The sequence below is a fragment of the Eschrichtius robustus genome, chromosome 8, assembly GCF_028021215.1.
Source record: "Eschrichtius robustus isolate mEscRob2 chromosome 8, mEscRob2.pri, whole genome shotgun sequence".
NCBI lineage: Eukaryota > Metazoa > Chordata > Mammalia > Artiodactyla > Eschrichtiidae > Eschrichtius > Eschrichtius robustus.
In genome coordinates, this window is record NC_090831.1 from 61,999,467 (window position 1) to 62,012,173 (window position 12,707).

At 34.0% G+C, this 12,707-nt stretch overlaps 1 protein-coding gene across 10 annotated transcripts in view; it reads left to right on the forward strand.

Annotated features, from left to right (window-relative positions):
- Positions 1-12,707, forward strand: part of DGKB (diacylglycerol kinase beta) — an 804,767-nt gene that overhangs the window by 352,490 nt on the left and 439,570 nt on the right. For all 10 annotated transcript variants that reach the window (XM_068550569.1, XM_068550571.1, XM_068550570.1 and 7 more), the window contains 2 exons: positions 3,375-3,491; positions 11,921-11,994. In XM_068550569.1, coding sequence (XP_068406670.1) covers positions 3,375-3,491; positions 11,921-11,994 — 191 coding nt within the window. The remainder of the gene's footprint in view (positions 1-3,374; positions 3,492-11,920; positions 11,995-12,707) is intronic.

The window sequence follows — 12,707 nt, forward strand, 5'->3', positions numbered from 1 at the left end:
CTACCCTCCTGTTAGCTTATGCTGCTTAAGTAAAATAGTGAATAGCTCAGAGAGACTTCCATACAATTTGGAAATAAACATAAAACAAATGAGTATAATAAAAAGAAAACCATGGGAAAAATTAAATGATTATGAGTCTCTCCTGTTTTTAAATTGTCAGCCTTGATTAATTCCACAAATTCTACCCACTAAGCATATTTCCCTCAAACAAAGAAACCACTTGCTTTTCTTGATTGTGTGTGTGTGTGTGTGTGTGTGTGTGTGTGTGTTTAAACAAATGTAAGTTTTAGTATTATCCAGATTATATAATAAAATTCACCTGCCAATGGATAGACTGAAGATTTTTTTATTAACTTGGTATATACCTCTTATGAGTCTAGATTTCAAAAAGAAAATCTTATCAATTGAAAACACAATTTAGAGTTTTAAAATTTCTTTTTATATTTCACAATTGCTACTAGAAAGCATTACTTTAGTTTAATCCACAATTTACTCAGAGGGATGACTCCCTGGAGAGACATGAAACCACTTAATCAAGTGCTATCTGCTAGCCGGAGATTCTCACCACACAGGATTCTCCCTAGCCATCTGCATAGCTAAGAATAAAATAATATTAATAGATAATTAGGTAACTCTTTACAGACATATACTTACATGTCTTAAATGTCCAGAATTACGTTTATAAATAGTCTGGTCAAAAATACCAATTTCCAATGTGACTAAAATTTTATTTGAGTTCTTATAACCTAAGAACTTAAATTTTATTTAGTTCTTATAACCTAAGCATTTAGGAATTAAATACTAAATAACAATTGTTGGATTACATGGCAGAATATAAGACATATAAGCTAAGTTATAACTTTCTATAGTTATAGATTGTAGATTTTTCTATAAAATTTTCTATAAAATTTTTCTTTCTATAAAAAATGTAGATTTTTATAGAACATTGTTCCCATGTTTTATTTTATTTACCTGCATGCTAGAACCCAGAAAAAAATTATTCCCATACCCACCAACAGTGTCACATGCTTGCACTCAGCACAAGCTGCTATGGATTTTCTAATATAAACATTGAGCTTTACTTATTTAAACATATGCCTGTTGTAACTAGTGGATTTTTTCATATATATGTATTTGGAAATATAACAAACATTTTGCATAATGGTGACATTAATGAGCACCCTAATAGGAGAACCATACCTATTTTACATAATTCACAATAACTTTCATTTACTGAGCACATACACTAATATAGGCACAATATTAGAACTTTATACATTTTCTGTCAAGCCATACACAACTTTGAGAAATAGGTATTACTAACTCCATTTTGAATAAGAGTACGTTCTCTAAGTCTACATAGTATTTAAGTAGCAGAGGTGGGATTCCACTTAGGATGTCTGATTCCAAACCTCATCCTATAATTCACTCATTTATGCATTATACCCTTAACTATCTATGGACAAAATGTTATTTGCAAGCTTAGAAAAAATGATCTATTTTTTAAAATATCAATATTTTTGCCAGAAATTATGCTTATATGAAAGTACATCATTTTCCAAAGAATTTGAATTTCAGGAATCCTATTACACCATCCATTTTCAGCCACACAAAAAATATATTCAGTATTTTTGCACCATGAAATTGCAAGGACTATAAAAGGACTATACTGATTAGCATTTATTTTGGTCTGAGACGTTTTCTGTTCCATCTGGCCCTAATATATTTTAAAAGAGCTTTACTTTTCAAATATTTCCACTTAAAAATATTTTCCTAAATTACAGTAATTGAAAAGTAATCGACAAGATACATGTAAATATAGGAACAGAAATGTATATATATCTGAATAAGTGATAGGAAATAGGTGGCACTCAAACTTTTAAGCACACATGGCAGACATTGCTAATTGATCAGGACAATTTTTCACAACAAACGTAGACTTGCCCCAGGAGTCCTTCTCAACACAATATTTCAGGCACTTTAAAATTTTTGATTTTCTAGTGTTAAGATTAATTTATTTCCGCATTCATTTATGGTGATTTTATCAGGCACTGATCTAGGATCTGATGTGAAACAGTACACACACACACACACACACACACACACACACACAGAGGAATAGAGTAACCTGTGTAACATTTGACCAGGAGCAAGAAGAACAGTCCAGCAGAGTTCAGAGTGGTTGCAAGATCTTTGTGTTAAGAGCACAAATGTTGTGATCAAGAAACAAAGGTGAGGTAGTTGTAGCTGGAGTGGAGTAAAAAGGGATAAGTGTGGCTGTTATATAGAAAATTGACTGTAGGAAGACAAAAGATGGAAGCTGTTTGGTCCATTAAGGTGATGGCTACGATAATTAAGGCAAATAAGATGACGGGTGCTTAAACCATGTAATGATGGATGTGGTGAATAATCGTCTAGTTTGGGATTCATTTTTAAGGTGGGTAGGCAAGTCTTCATTATCAAAGTGAAATTGAAAGCCTTGGTTTTAAATGAAGTTACCTAGGGAGTGAGTATAGATTGTGGAGATGAGCAGTCCAAGGGAGAGGCCAAGTGTTAAAACGTTACAGGTTATAAAGCTGGAGGAGAAATCAACAAAAAAGACTATGAGGGAGCAGTTAGTCAAGTAAGAGGAGAGCTAAGAGAAAGAAGTGTTCCAGAACCCAGCTGAGGCATGTTTTCTAGAGGGTAGATGTCAATTCTGTCAAACGCTGCTTAAAAATTGAGAAGATGAAGACTGACCAACAGGTGAGGCGCAAATGAGCAGGTCATTGGTGATTTTAATAAAAGCTGATTTAGTGGATTAATGGTGATAAAAGTTTATTGGGTTGTGTTGAAAAGGGTGAAAAGAGAGGAAATAGAAACAGGAAGAAGACCACTATAAAAAATTTTTCTATTATGGTGAGCGTAGCAATTAGCTGGGATGGAATGTGTGTTTTAAGTTATGTGCCATTCTTGATAATCAATAGTAGCTTAAGGGTCCATCATGTATTCATTTTCAATATTGCATGTATTTTTAAGCATTATTTTCAGTGCTCAGTACCAAATCCTTTACATTACAATCCTGTATTATTATCTGCACCATTGTTTATGAAAATGATTAGCTTTAGTGTTCTTTAATAACTTTTAACATAGTCATAATTGGGTACCTAGGGATAATACAGTTTGGTTTTCTTTCACATCCTTTCTTTAACTGATATTTTGATCATACATCTATCATATATTTTGAGCCAGTAGAAAACATTAGCTTTCATATTATTCACTAGAAACCCCAAATTTGGAACCTGGGCCCAAGTTTGTAGCCATGAAATTCTTCTCTATGTTGCCCATTGTAGTGAAACAATTCAGTATTTTTATAAAAGATTTTTTCCTTACAGGAAAGACAAGCAACAGTGAAAAAGGAAAAGGGTGGTTCCCAGCAGCCAAACAAAGTGATTGACAAGAACAAAATGCAAAGAGCCAACTCCGTTACTATGGATGGACAAGGCCTACAGGTGTGGTTTTTTTAATCCAAATGTTTGTAGCTTTCATATTTGTTACTTCCATGCTCTTAGAAGGGCATATGTCCAGCTATCAACATGTTTATTTAATGTGCAAATTTGTTCAGTTGACAATTTCAGAAACATTTTTATTAATTTATCAAGATGTCAATTTTATAGTTGACTGACAGAGTGACATTCTGATTGGATTAGTCATTTATGATGTTATCTCCATTTAAACTCAACTTGGTAAGAGATCTTGTGTCAATCTGAAGTTTTTGCAAATTATTACTAAATATACACCTTTATTATATACATATGCATTATTAATTTCCAAGTATACGTTCTCCGTACATATTATTATATCTATTTGGAAGTGATTTTGACTCACAAAATGTCTTCAGAAAATAATAAAATCAACTCTACTTGTGTGGAATTTTTTTCTAAATCAATAATAAAAATAAAGAATCTGGGCTTCCCTGGTGACACAGTGGTTAAGAATCCGCCTGCCAATGCAGGGGACATGGGTTCGAGCCCTGGTTCGGGAAGATCGCACATGCCTCCGAGCAACTAAGCCCACGTGCCACAACTATTGAGCCTGCGCTCTAGAGCCCACGAGCCACAACTACTGAGCCCGAGTGCCACAACTACTGAAGCCCACACGCCTAGAGCCCATGCTCCACAACGAAGAGTAGCCCCCGCTCACCACAGCTAGAGAAAGCCCGTGCACAGCAACGAAGACCCAACACAGCCATAAATAAATTAATTTTTTTAAAAAGAAAGTTTATTAAAAAAAATCTATTATAATTTATCCATATTTTCCAATATTTTAAGTTGAAGTTGAAACTCCATGTATATTTCTAGTTTAAGTTAACACAGGTAGCTCAAAATCATGTTTTGAGTACTTTAAAAACCTCTAAATTACCCCTAGGGTCTCTGACATCAAAAGTAACATTTCTTTCCATCTGTATTTTAAGACATCCTACAGATTGAATCTATTGTAATTATTTGCCTCTGTTTCTCACTCAAACGTGAACACAAAGAATTTGGCTTAATCTATGGATTAAGTTCTTTTGTTTTGTTTTGTTTTCCTACCTATACGTTTCTCTCTTCCAATTTTTAATTCCCTTCCTTAAGAATATGCTTCAAGTTTTATGTTCTCCAAGAAAATTTACCAACTTCTTACCACACAAAGATATATGTCACATACTTGTGTTCAGTATACATGATTTTATATCTTTTTTTCATTTATTATTGTGTCTGTGATTCTGTGGGTTATTATGTCTTTTATATTTCTTAATTTACAAGCACAGTTGAGAGCACACAGTAGTTGCCTAAATGCTTGCTTCTTCATTGTTTTGAATATCTCATTGAAAATTTAATAATTGCTTAAATATTAATAACCAGGTTACTGCTTTGTTTTGATGTAATAAAACACATTGTGAATAGAATATTATTCATTAATTATTAAACTCAAATGTAGAAAGAGGAAATTTGGAACAATAAATTTTTTTACATTGGTTAGAGAGTATAGAAGTTAATTATCGAAAGAGAAAATCAGCGTCCACACCTTTTTTTTTTTTTTTTAAATTATTTATTTATTTATTTATTTATTTATTTATGGCTGTGTTGGGTCTTCGTTTCTGTGCGAGGGCTTTCTCTAGTTGCGGCGAGCGGGGGCCCCTCTTCATCGCGGTGCGCGGGCCTCTCGCTATCGCGGCCTCTCGTTGCGGAGCACAGGCTCCAGACGCGCAGGCTCAGTAGTTGTGGCTCACGGGCCTAGTTGCTCCGCGGCATGTGGGATCTTCCCAGACCAGGGCTCGAACCCGTGTCCCCTGCATTACCAGGCAGATTCCCAACCGCTGTGCCACCAGGGAAGCCCCGTCCACACCTTTTGAAAGGCATACTTGGGTGTTAAGCAATCTCATTGAAAGCGCCAAATATGAAATCTATTCATAATTTTGATAGCAAAAGCTTTTAGTTTGTTAAGTGATCCTGTGAAATTTTTAGTGGAAAATAATCAACGTTTGTAGTTTTAATAAGTCAATTGACAATATCGATTAGTTTAAATCTTTAGTCGCTCTGGGTTCCTGCAATGAAAATAACAAAAGGGAAACCTAATTTTAAAATTCAGGTATATTTTACATATGGCTCGACACATACTTCTCAACATGGAAGGGAAACACGCATCATTTGTTAAACAGTATATGCTAGGCACTGTGATAATATTTTATGTGTATTAAGTGACACCTCTCAATGAACATATGAGATAATTATGAATTCTTAACTCTCCAACACATGATAAATATTATTATTACCACTTTAAAAATGAGCATATTGACGTTCTGAAGTCAAATTATTCCTAGGGCCTCAACAGTTAGTGAGGTGTGAATGAGGACCATCTGACTCAGAGTTTGTGTGTTTTACTCCTAAGATCCCTGTCTCCTTGGTTAACAAATTTTAACAGGTCTAGAAATGCTAAATTTCTGACCACCTTGCTCTTCCATGTACTATTACATTGTTGCAAAGTTTGAAATAAAAAGCATGAATGCACTAGAATTATAACTGCTTTAGTCTCAGTTTCCTAAGATTTGTATAGTTACATCTGACTCTACTCAGACATCAGAACCAAAATTAAATGTTGCATGCAGAGTGTTGTAAAGACTTTAAACTGACATAGCAAGGTAAGTTGTGTTTTCTTTTTTATTCAGAAAGGATCCAAAATTTTCAGTCTTGTTACAACTAAATTAGTCACATCAAAAACGATAGGTGATTAACTTTCTCTGTGGATGTGTTTCATTTCTCTAACCAGATAATAACTTTTCATAGCTTTCTTTGACATATAGAAGTGTCAGGTAAAGTTGTCAGTTAGCAAAGGGAAGACGTCAGCCCTTATAAAACAGCAGTAAGTAAGTACTGTAATCATCATCATTAACATTTTTAAATTTAAAAAAATTGGTATATAATCACATGCAGTGGTCTGTTTCACCTCAGCAGAATGGACTAAAATATGATGCACATAGGTATTCACATAATTTGGGAGAAAATATTTAAAAGGTAAGAGAATAAAATTATTGGATAGCCATTTCATACAAAATGGAAAAATAAGTAATTTTTGTTGTGGTAATCAATTTTAAACTAATAAAATGCTTATTCTTTATCATAAAAGGTAAAAAGATCTTGTAGAAAATTAATTTTTTCTGCAAGTTTTAAAAATTATGTATATCATAAAAAAGCATTGAGTTGCAGCCCAGTTTGCATATAACTCAGTGACAGAAGAGATCTACACTACTTAAAGACTATTAATCATAGTTAAGCACATTCATCTTACTTCTTTCCAGCTAACCAGCATAATGATCAGGATTATTATTTCTAATTAGAGGAAGTAATAGATCATGTATAACCTTAGGATGAGTCTCATTAATTAACCCGAGTCCTAGGGGACTTCAAATAGAGGTGGTTAGGTACTCCGTCTTTGTCATCGCTCATACCATAGGTTTACACTTAATACAGATGATCAAATGTAATTGAAACTACAATTCCTTAACGTGCAATAGATGTGAAAATACAGATGATTATCCACATGTGAACAAATAAGTAAAAAAACAGAACTGTTGTTTAAACTGTATTAAGCCGACGTTACCTTGTCCCTAATTATTCTTTGAAAAAAGTTTCCAAGCATAAGCATCACTTGCAAACCAAAAAGTCTAGTTTGTAATACTCTTGGCAAAAGATAAAAAGGGGAACTTTTACACTGAAATATCTAAAACTGAACTAGTGTTTTCCCCACCACAACTGCTTTTCTCTATCCCTACTGTCTTTATTATTTGTAATATCTCATTCTTATAGTTCTCAATACTGTAAACATACATATACGTACTATACAGAAATATATAGAGTGTATATAAAATTAACTCCTTTTCTTTGATGATATGTGTGTGTGTGTATGCCCACTTGGAATCCTCAGGCCTGTTGATTCTTATAATCAGCTCTTCACTGTCATTTTAACTCCCTCTCTAAGTCCAGAATTACTATTCTATACTTTGAGTATATAACAACCTCTAAAATGAGTCCATGTCTCCATACATATAATGTGCTAGGTTATAAATGGAATAAAAAAAATGGAACTGAATAAGATAAGATGTGTCAGGGCTGAGAGTTGGAGTTGTCTATAATTTTAAGTCAGATAGTGGGATTAGGCCTCATTAAGAAGTGAAGAGTAGGGACATCTCCAAGAACTTTGGCCCATGGAACTGAAATGATGAAGTTGCCATTGACTGAGATGGAAAAGGGTCTGGATGAATAAAGTTTGGAGCAAAATTTCTGATGCTGTTGCATATCCAAATGGAAATGTCAAGCAGGCAGACAGATATGTGAATCTAGAATTCAGGGGTGAGGACGGATATGAATTTGGGAGTGAAAGGCCTATTGATGGCACTAAGGGAGAGCGTATCTGTAGAAACGAATGGTTGAACTGGGATCCCAAACCAGTCTGACCCTAAAGTCCTGTTCTTCAATGTTTACTCTGTATGATTGAAACTGCCCCTTTATGTGAGTAAATACAGTCTCACGTGATTAGCTCTATTCTTTATAGAGGAGAATCCATTCCGTTTGCTATTGCAGTGTCCTTCACACCTAATTTATAACCATTCTGCAAGATTTCAGGTACCACACATGCTGTAAAATATTCCTGAACACTTTCTCCCACCGTCAGTATTTTCTTTGTTATACTATGTTACCCTATCCCGATGTTTTTTTTTTAAAAAAACTGTTTTGAGAAGCCCAGGACTCTGTAGAGATGCCTCAAGCACAAGAGTGGGGTGATGGGAAGCTGAGAACAGGTTCAGGGTTCTTTCACACTTCAGACATAGTAATTTGCTTTTCATCTGGTTTATATACTGTTCCACTTAAAATTACTTCAAGTGCTATAAAAATATTTACTTCCAAGATCAAATAGTTTTAGGCTAACAGAATTTTAAAAATACTTGTATTTTTGTCTAACTGCTTCCCATCCCACTAAAATCTATAACAAAATGCATATGACATTTTAGGATGACAGTACATCACTTTCCAAAATAACTGAGTTTTACATCTTATTTCAGAATTATTGTATGAAAGTAAACAAAACAAAATTTGTCCTGTTAAAGACTATATTAGATACAGTTCAAAAGAGAATTAGTGAACTTGAATATAAAATTGATACATTAGTGCTATCTAATCCTTAGATCCCGTTCAAGTTTCACCAGTTGTCTCAATAATGGCTTTTATGACAAAAGAAGCTAGTCCAGAATCGTGTTAAGTTCTCTATTTTGGTGGCCCTGCTATGTTTACATAAGAGAATGTACTCATATGTAGACAATCCTAAAACTCAGGGTTCTTTTACTAAGGATGAAGAGGAATACGAGAATTAAGTGACAAATTGCAGTCTCTACCACTAAGATGCTGCTTCTTATTTCAGGACTATTAGTGAACACAGAAGTTGTTTATTTTTCACTTGTAGATTTGAAAATGGCTATGCAGTACTGTAGGTCTTTGGCTCTCAAATCTAAAAAACGCCGCCTTTGGTCTCCTGGCACCTAAATTTACTCTGCTCGATTGACCTTCTTTTTATAGTAACAAAGTTTAGCAGAATTTAAAAGCTTTTTGAATGAGCATTGAAAAAGATGCCGATTTGCCTGAAACCTTGACATTTCTTGTATAAATACCACCATTAAATGATCCCCTAACACCAGAGTTTTAGTGGTTTTGATATTGAATCACATACTACTCCTTAAATGGAGGCTACATTAGGTCAGGTGTTTTATCTGTTAGAATCATTGTCAAAGGGGCACTATTCCACAGTCCCTGATAACTTACAAATAAATATCTAAAGTTTCCAATTTTTAATTTTTATACAGTCTTATTTTACAAGCATAATTTGTGTTAAGGGGATAAGTGAGGAAAAGTTTGCTAATTTGATTTTACTATTTCCAGTACTTCCATTTTGGGTTCTTGACTTTTATCACTTGTAGAGTATCATCGTTATCCTAAATTCTTTATCTAGATTCTCTCCTATTTTTCTAATCCATTTGATCTAATTATCCATCTACTCAGCCCTAAAAATGACATCTAGGTTTTTATATTTTCAGGTCCTCTACAGACTATAATATAGTCTAGTGGGATCTTTATTTGTTTGTACTAGTGTTTCCTCAGAACACAATTTTCTATAGCGTGGTACTGTCCTTTATTTGATAAATCATAATTATGCCTTTAAACATTTCAATTAATAAATATTTCTGAAACTTACTCCAAAATATATTTTCAAATGAATATGAAAATTTGCCCAAATGAACTTAATGTAATCTCATGTAATGGTAAGCTGAATATTGAATTTTGGGATGATCATCCTAATTAGTATTTGGATTCAGATGTTATGTTTTGCTAAAATATTTTATTTACCTTGAGAATCTCACCTCTCTTTAAAAATAAGGAATAACAATTCAAATTAAATGCAAAAATCAACTAAAATCCACGTTTGTTAGTCTTACTTTTTGCATGTGAAAACTTCAGGAGTTCTCTCTGATTTTGTAATAGAATGAGAAGTAAAGGAAACTGAACACTAGTAGTCAGAGGTGTGTTTTGGTGTTTATTTTAATGGGAGGAGGGGGAAGTCACATTGCAAGTTTATAGCACAATGTCTTAAGCTAGTAGGTACTTTCTGTCCAGTAACTGATTGAGCACATGGAGTTCTGGGGAGAAGAGCTGAGAAGTTACTACAGATCCAGCTCATCCATCTCATCTCCCAACTGAATGAGAGACAAATAAGGCACAAAACCCATGTGTCCTCTTTACAAGAGGAAGTAAAACAGAGTCAGAAAGAATAGATTGTAATGGGAACAAGGTAGGTAAGAGTATAAGAATTGAGAATATTTTACTCAACCTTCTCATATAGTGTGAAGATTTCAACAATTTCCCAGTGCCTATACTCATTAGAAAAATCGCATTTCACAAGAATTGGAGGAAAATATGTTGGTAAGGTATTTTAACTTATATTGTTTAAACAAAAGGAAGAACATGATATGGTGAAATGGTTGTTTTTAGTATTCTCATTAAATATTTCAGGTACTTTCTAAGGGAAAAATACCAGAGCAATGAAGGACACTTTGACTCTACTTTCAAAAAGTAAATTGATCTAAAACTTTTCAACTTAGTATTTAGAGGACTGCATTGGTTGCATATTTTTGTTATTAAAATATTGTTTTATCAAACTGTGTTTAGATGGGAGTTACATAGGTATACACTGAATAGGAATACTCTTATTTAAAACAGCTTACCTCTTAACATTGAATTCAAGTAAAATACAAGTGTTCTCCTTTGCCACTCTATCAAAAACAATTTCTGCCCCCGACCGATGAAGTGCTAGCATCTTACCTGCTTTATTTCTGGTGATACTTTTCACTACTAAATGTATATTTATTTGTTTGTTTCTCTTTTTAAAAAATATTTATTTATTTGGCTGCGTCGGGTTTTAGTTGCAGCACGTGGGATCTTCGCTGCAGCATGTGGGGTCTTTCCCTGCAGCACGGGCTTCTCTCTCGTTGTGGCACGTGGGCTTCCCTGTGGCATGTGGGATCATAGTTCCCTGACCAGGGATTGAACCCGTGTCCCATGCATTGGAAGGTGGATTCTTAACCACTGGACTACTAGGGAAGTCCCTATTTGTTTGTTTCTTGTCTGTTTCTCCACCCGAATATAAGCTCCACTAGGACAGGCACTTTTTTTTGGTTAAATCAAGAATGTATAGTGATGAAAGCAGGGCATGGCATATAGGGACACAATCAATTTAATGGATTCCTGTTTAGCAAATAGACTGGATTAACTGGCATCTCTTCTCAAGCAGGAAAAGAAAGCATGGAGGAAACATTGTATAGATGGGGACTCTGACCGACAGTGGCCTCAAACCATCTTATTTAGATTCTAGTTCACAAGTGGTTGGGAAGATGGATTCCAAATGTGCTATAAAGCTCTAAAGTAGGGATTGTCTATAAGAGTAGGGCTCACTTATACTTTGATCCCTTTCTTTTCTAATCTTTTTTACCACCATAATCTGCTCTATTCTGGATGGTTTACTCACGATCCCACGAATTGTACCTATTGTTTTCATCTCATAGCTATTGAGAGGTTATTCCCTTTTCATAGCTGCCTTCCCCTCTGCCCTATTCCTAGCTAGAAAATCACCTCTCTTAGTGGAGTGGGTATTTATTTTGATATATATGGAGTCAAAGCACAGGATTTAATAATGTTGCTAATTAGATCTGTTATCTATCCTCTATCTCTCCACATTACAGAACAAAAGAACCATATTCTTGAATTTGCTAATTGGCATTTCATGACTTAGAAATAACAGGGGGTTCTCTTTATATCTAATATAAATAATTTGTCCACATATTCAACTTTTCTTCTAGATCACTCCTGTTCCTGGTACTCATCCACTTTTAGTTTTTGTGAACCCCAAAAGTGGTGGGAAGCAAGGAGAACGGTATGTTTTTAAAAATCACATTTATTTACTATGTTATATATCTGTAAAAAGATAAACTAAATTTATAGTATAAAAACATTTAAAAATATTATCCCTCATGGTTCACTAATTTTAATGTGAAATAAGTGGTGCTATCATCTCTATATAACAATGTATATTGGTATGCTCTCTCCTTGTTTTTACAGTTGAAATTTTAATATAATAATGGCCTTTTGTAAATATTTTTATTATCATATCTCAGGTGTCTGAATTCTCTCTACCCTGCCTATCACCCCTAGCCATTAACAAAGAGCTTTGCATACAACATGGCTCCATAAATACTGTTGAATGAAAATTGGTTCTCTAAATGGTCAACAAGGTGACTTCAGGTAAATGATTGCCCAGTAGTTAGAAACAGAATTTATATCCAGCTTCTAGACAAAATATATTATAATGATTTTCTGCATGTTCATTTGGAGAACATGATGCCATATATCCTGGAGAAGCACAGTATATTTAATCAGAATAATAATGAGCTGCATTATCAGGTATCTCAGTATTCATGTGGACAACAAAAAATTTTCCTTTTTGTAAAATTAACGATTAAATCATAATATTTAATAAAAATCTGAAAGTCACCACATTGAAGAGTAAATCTTATGTCCTTCTAAGAAGGAGTGTCAGAAACAGGAATGCAGTTGTACCTGTCTTAATAATTTCTAGAACTCTTTACT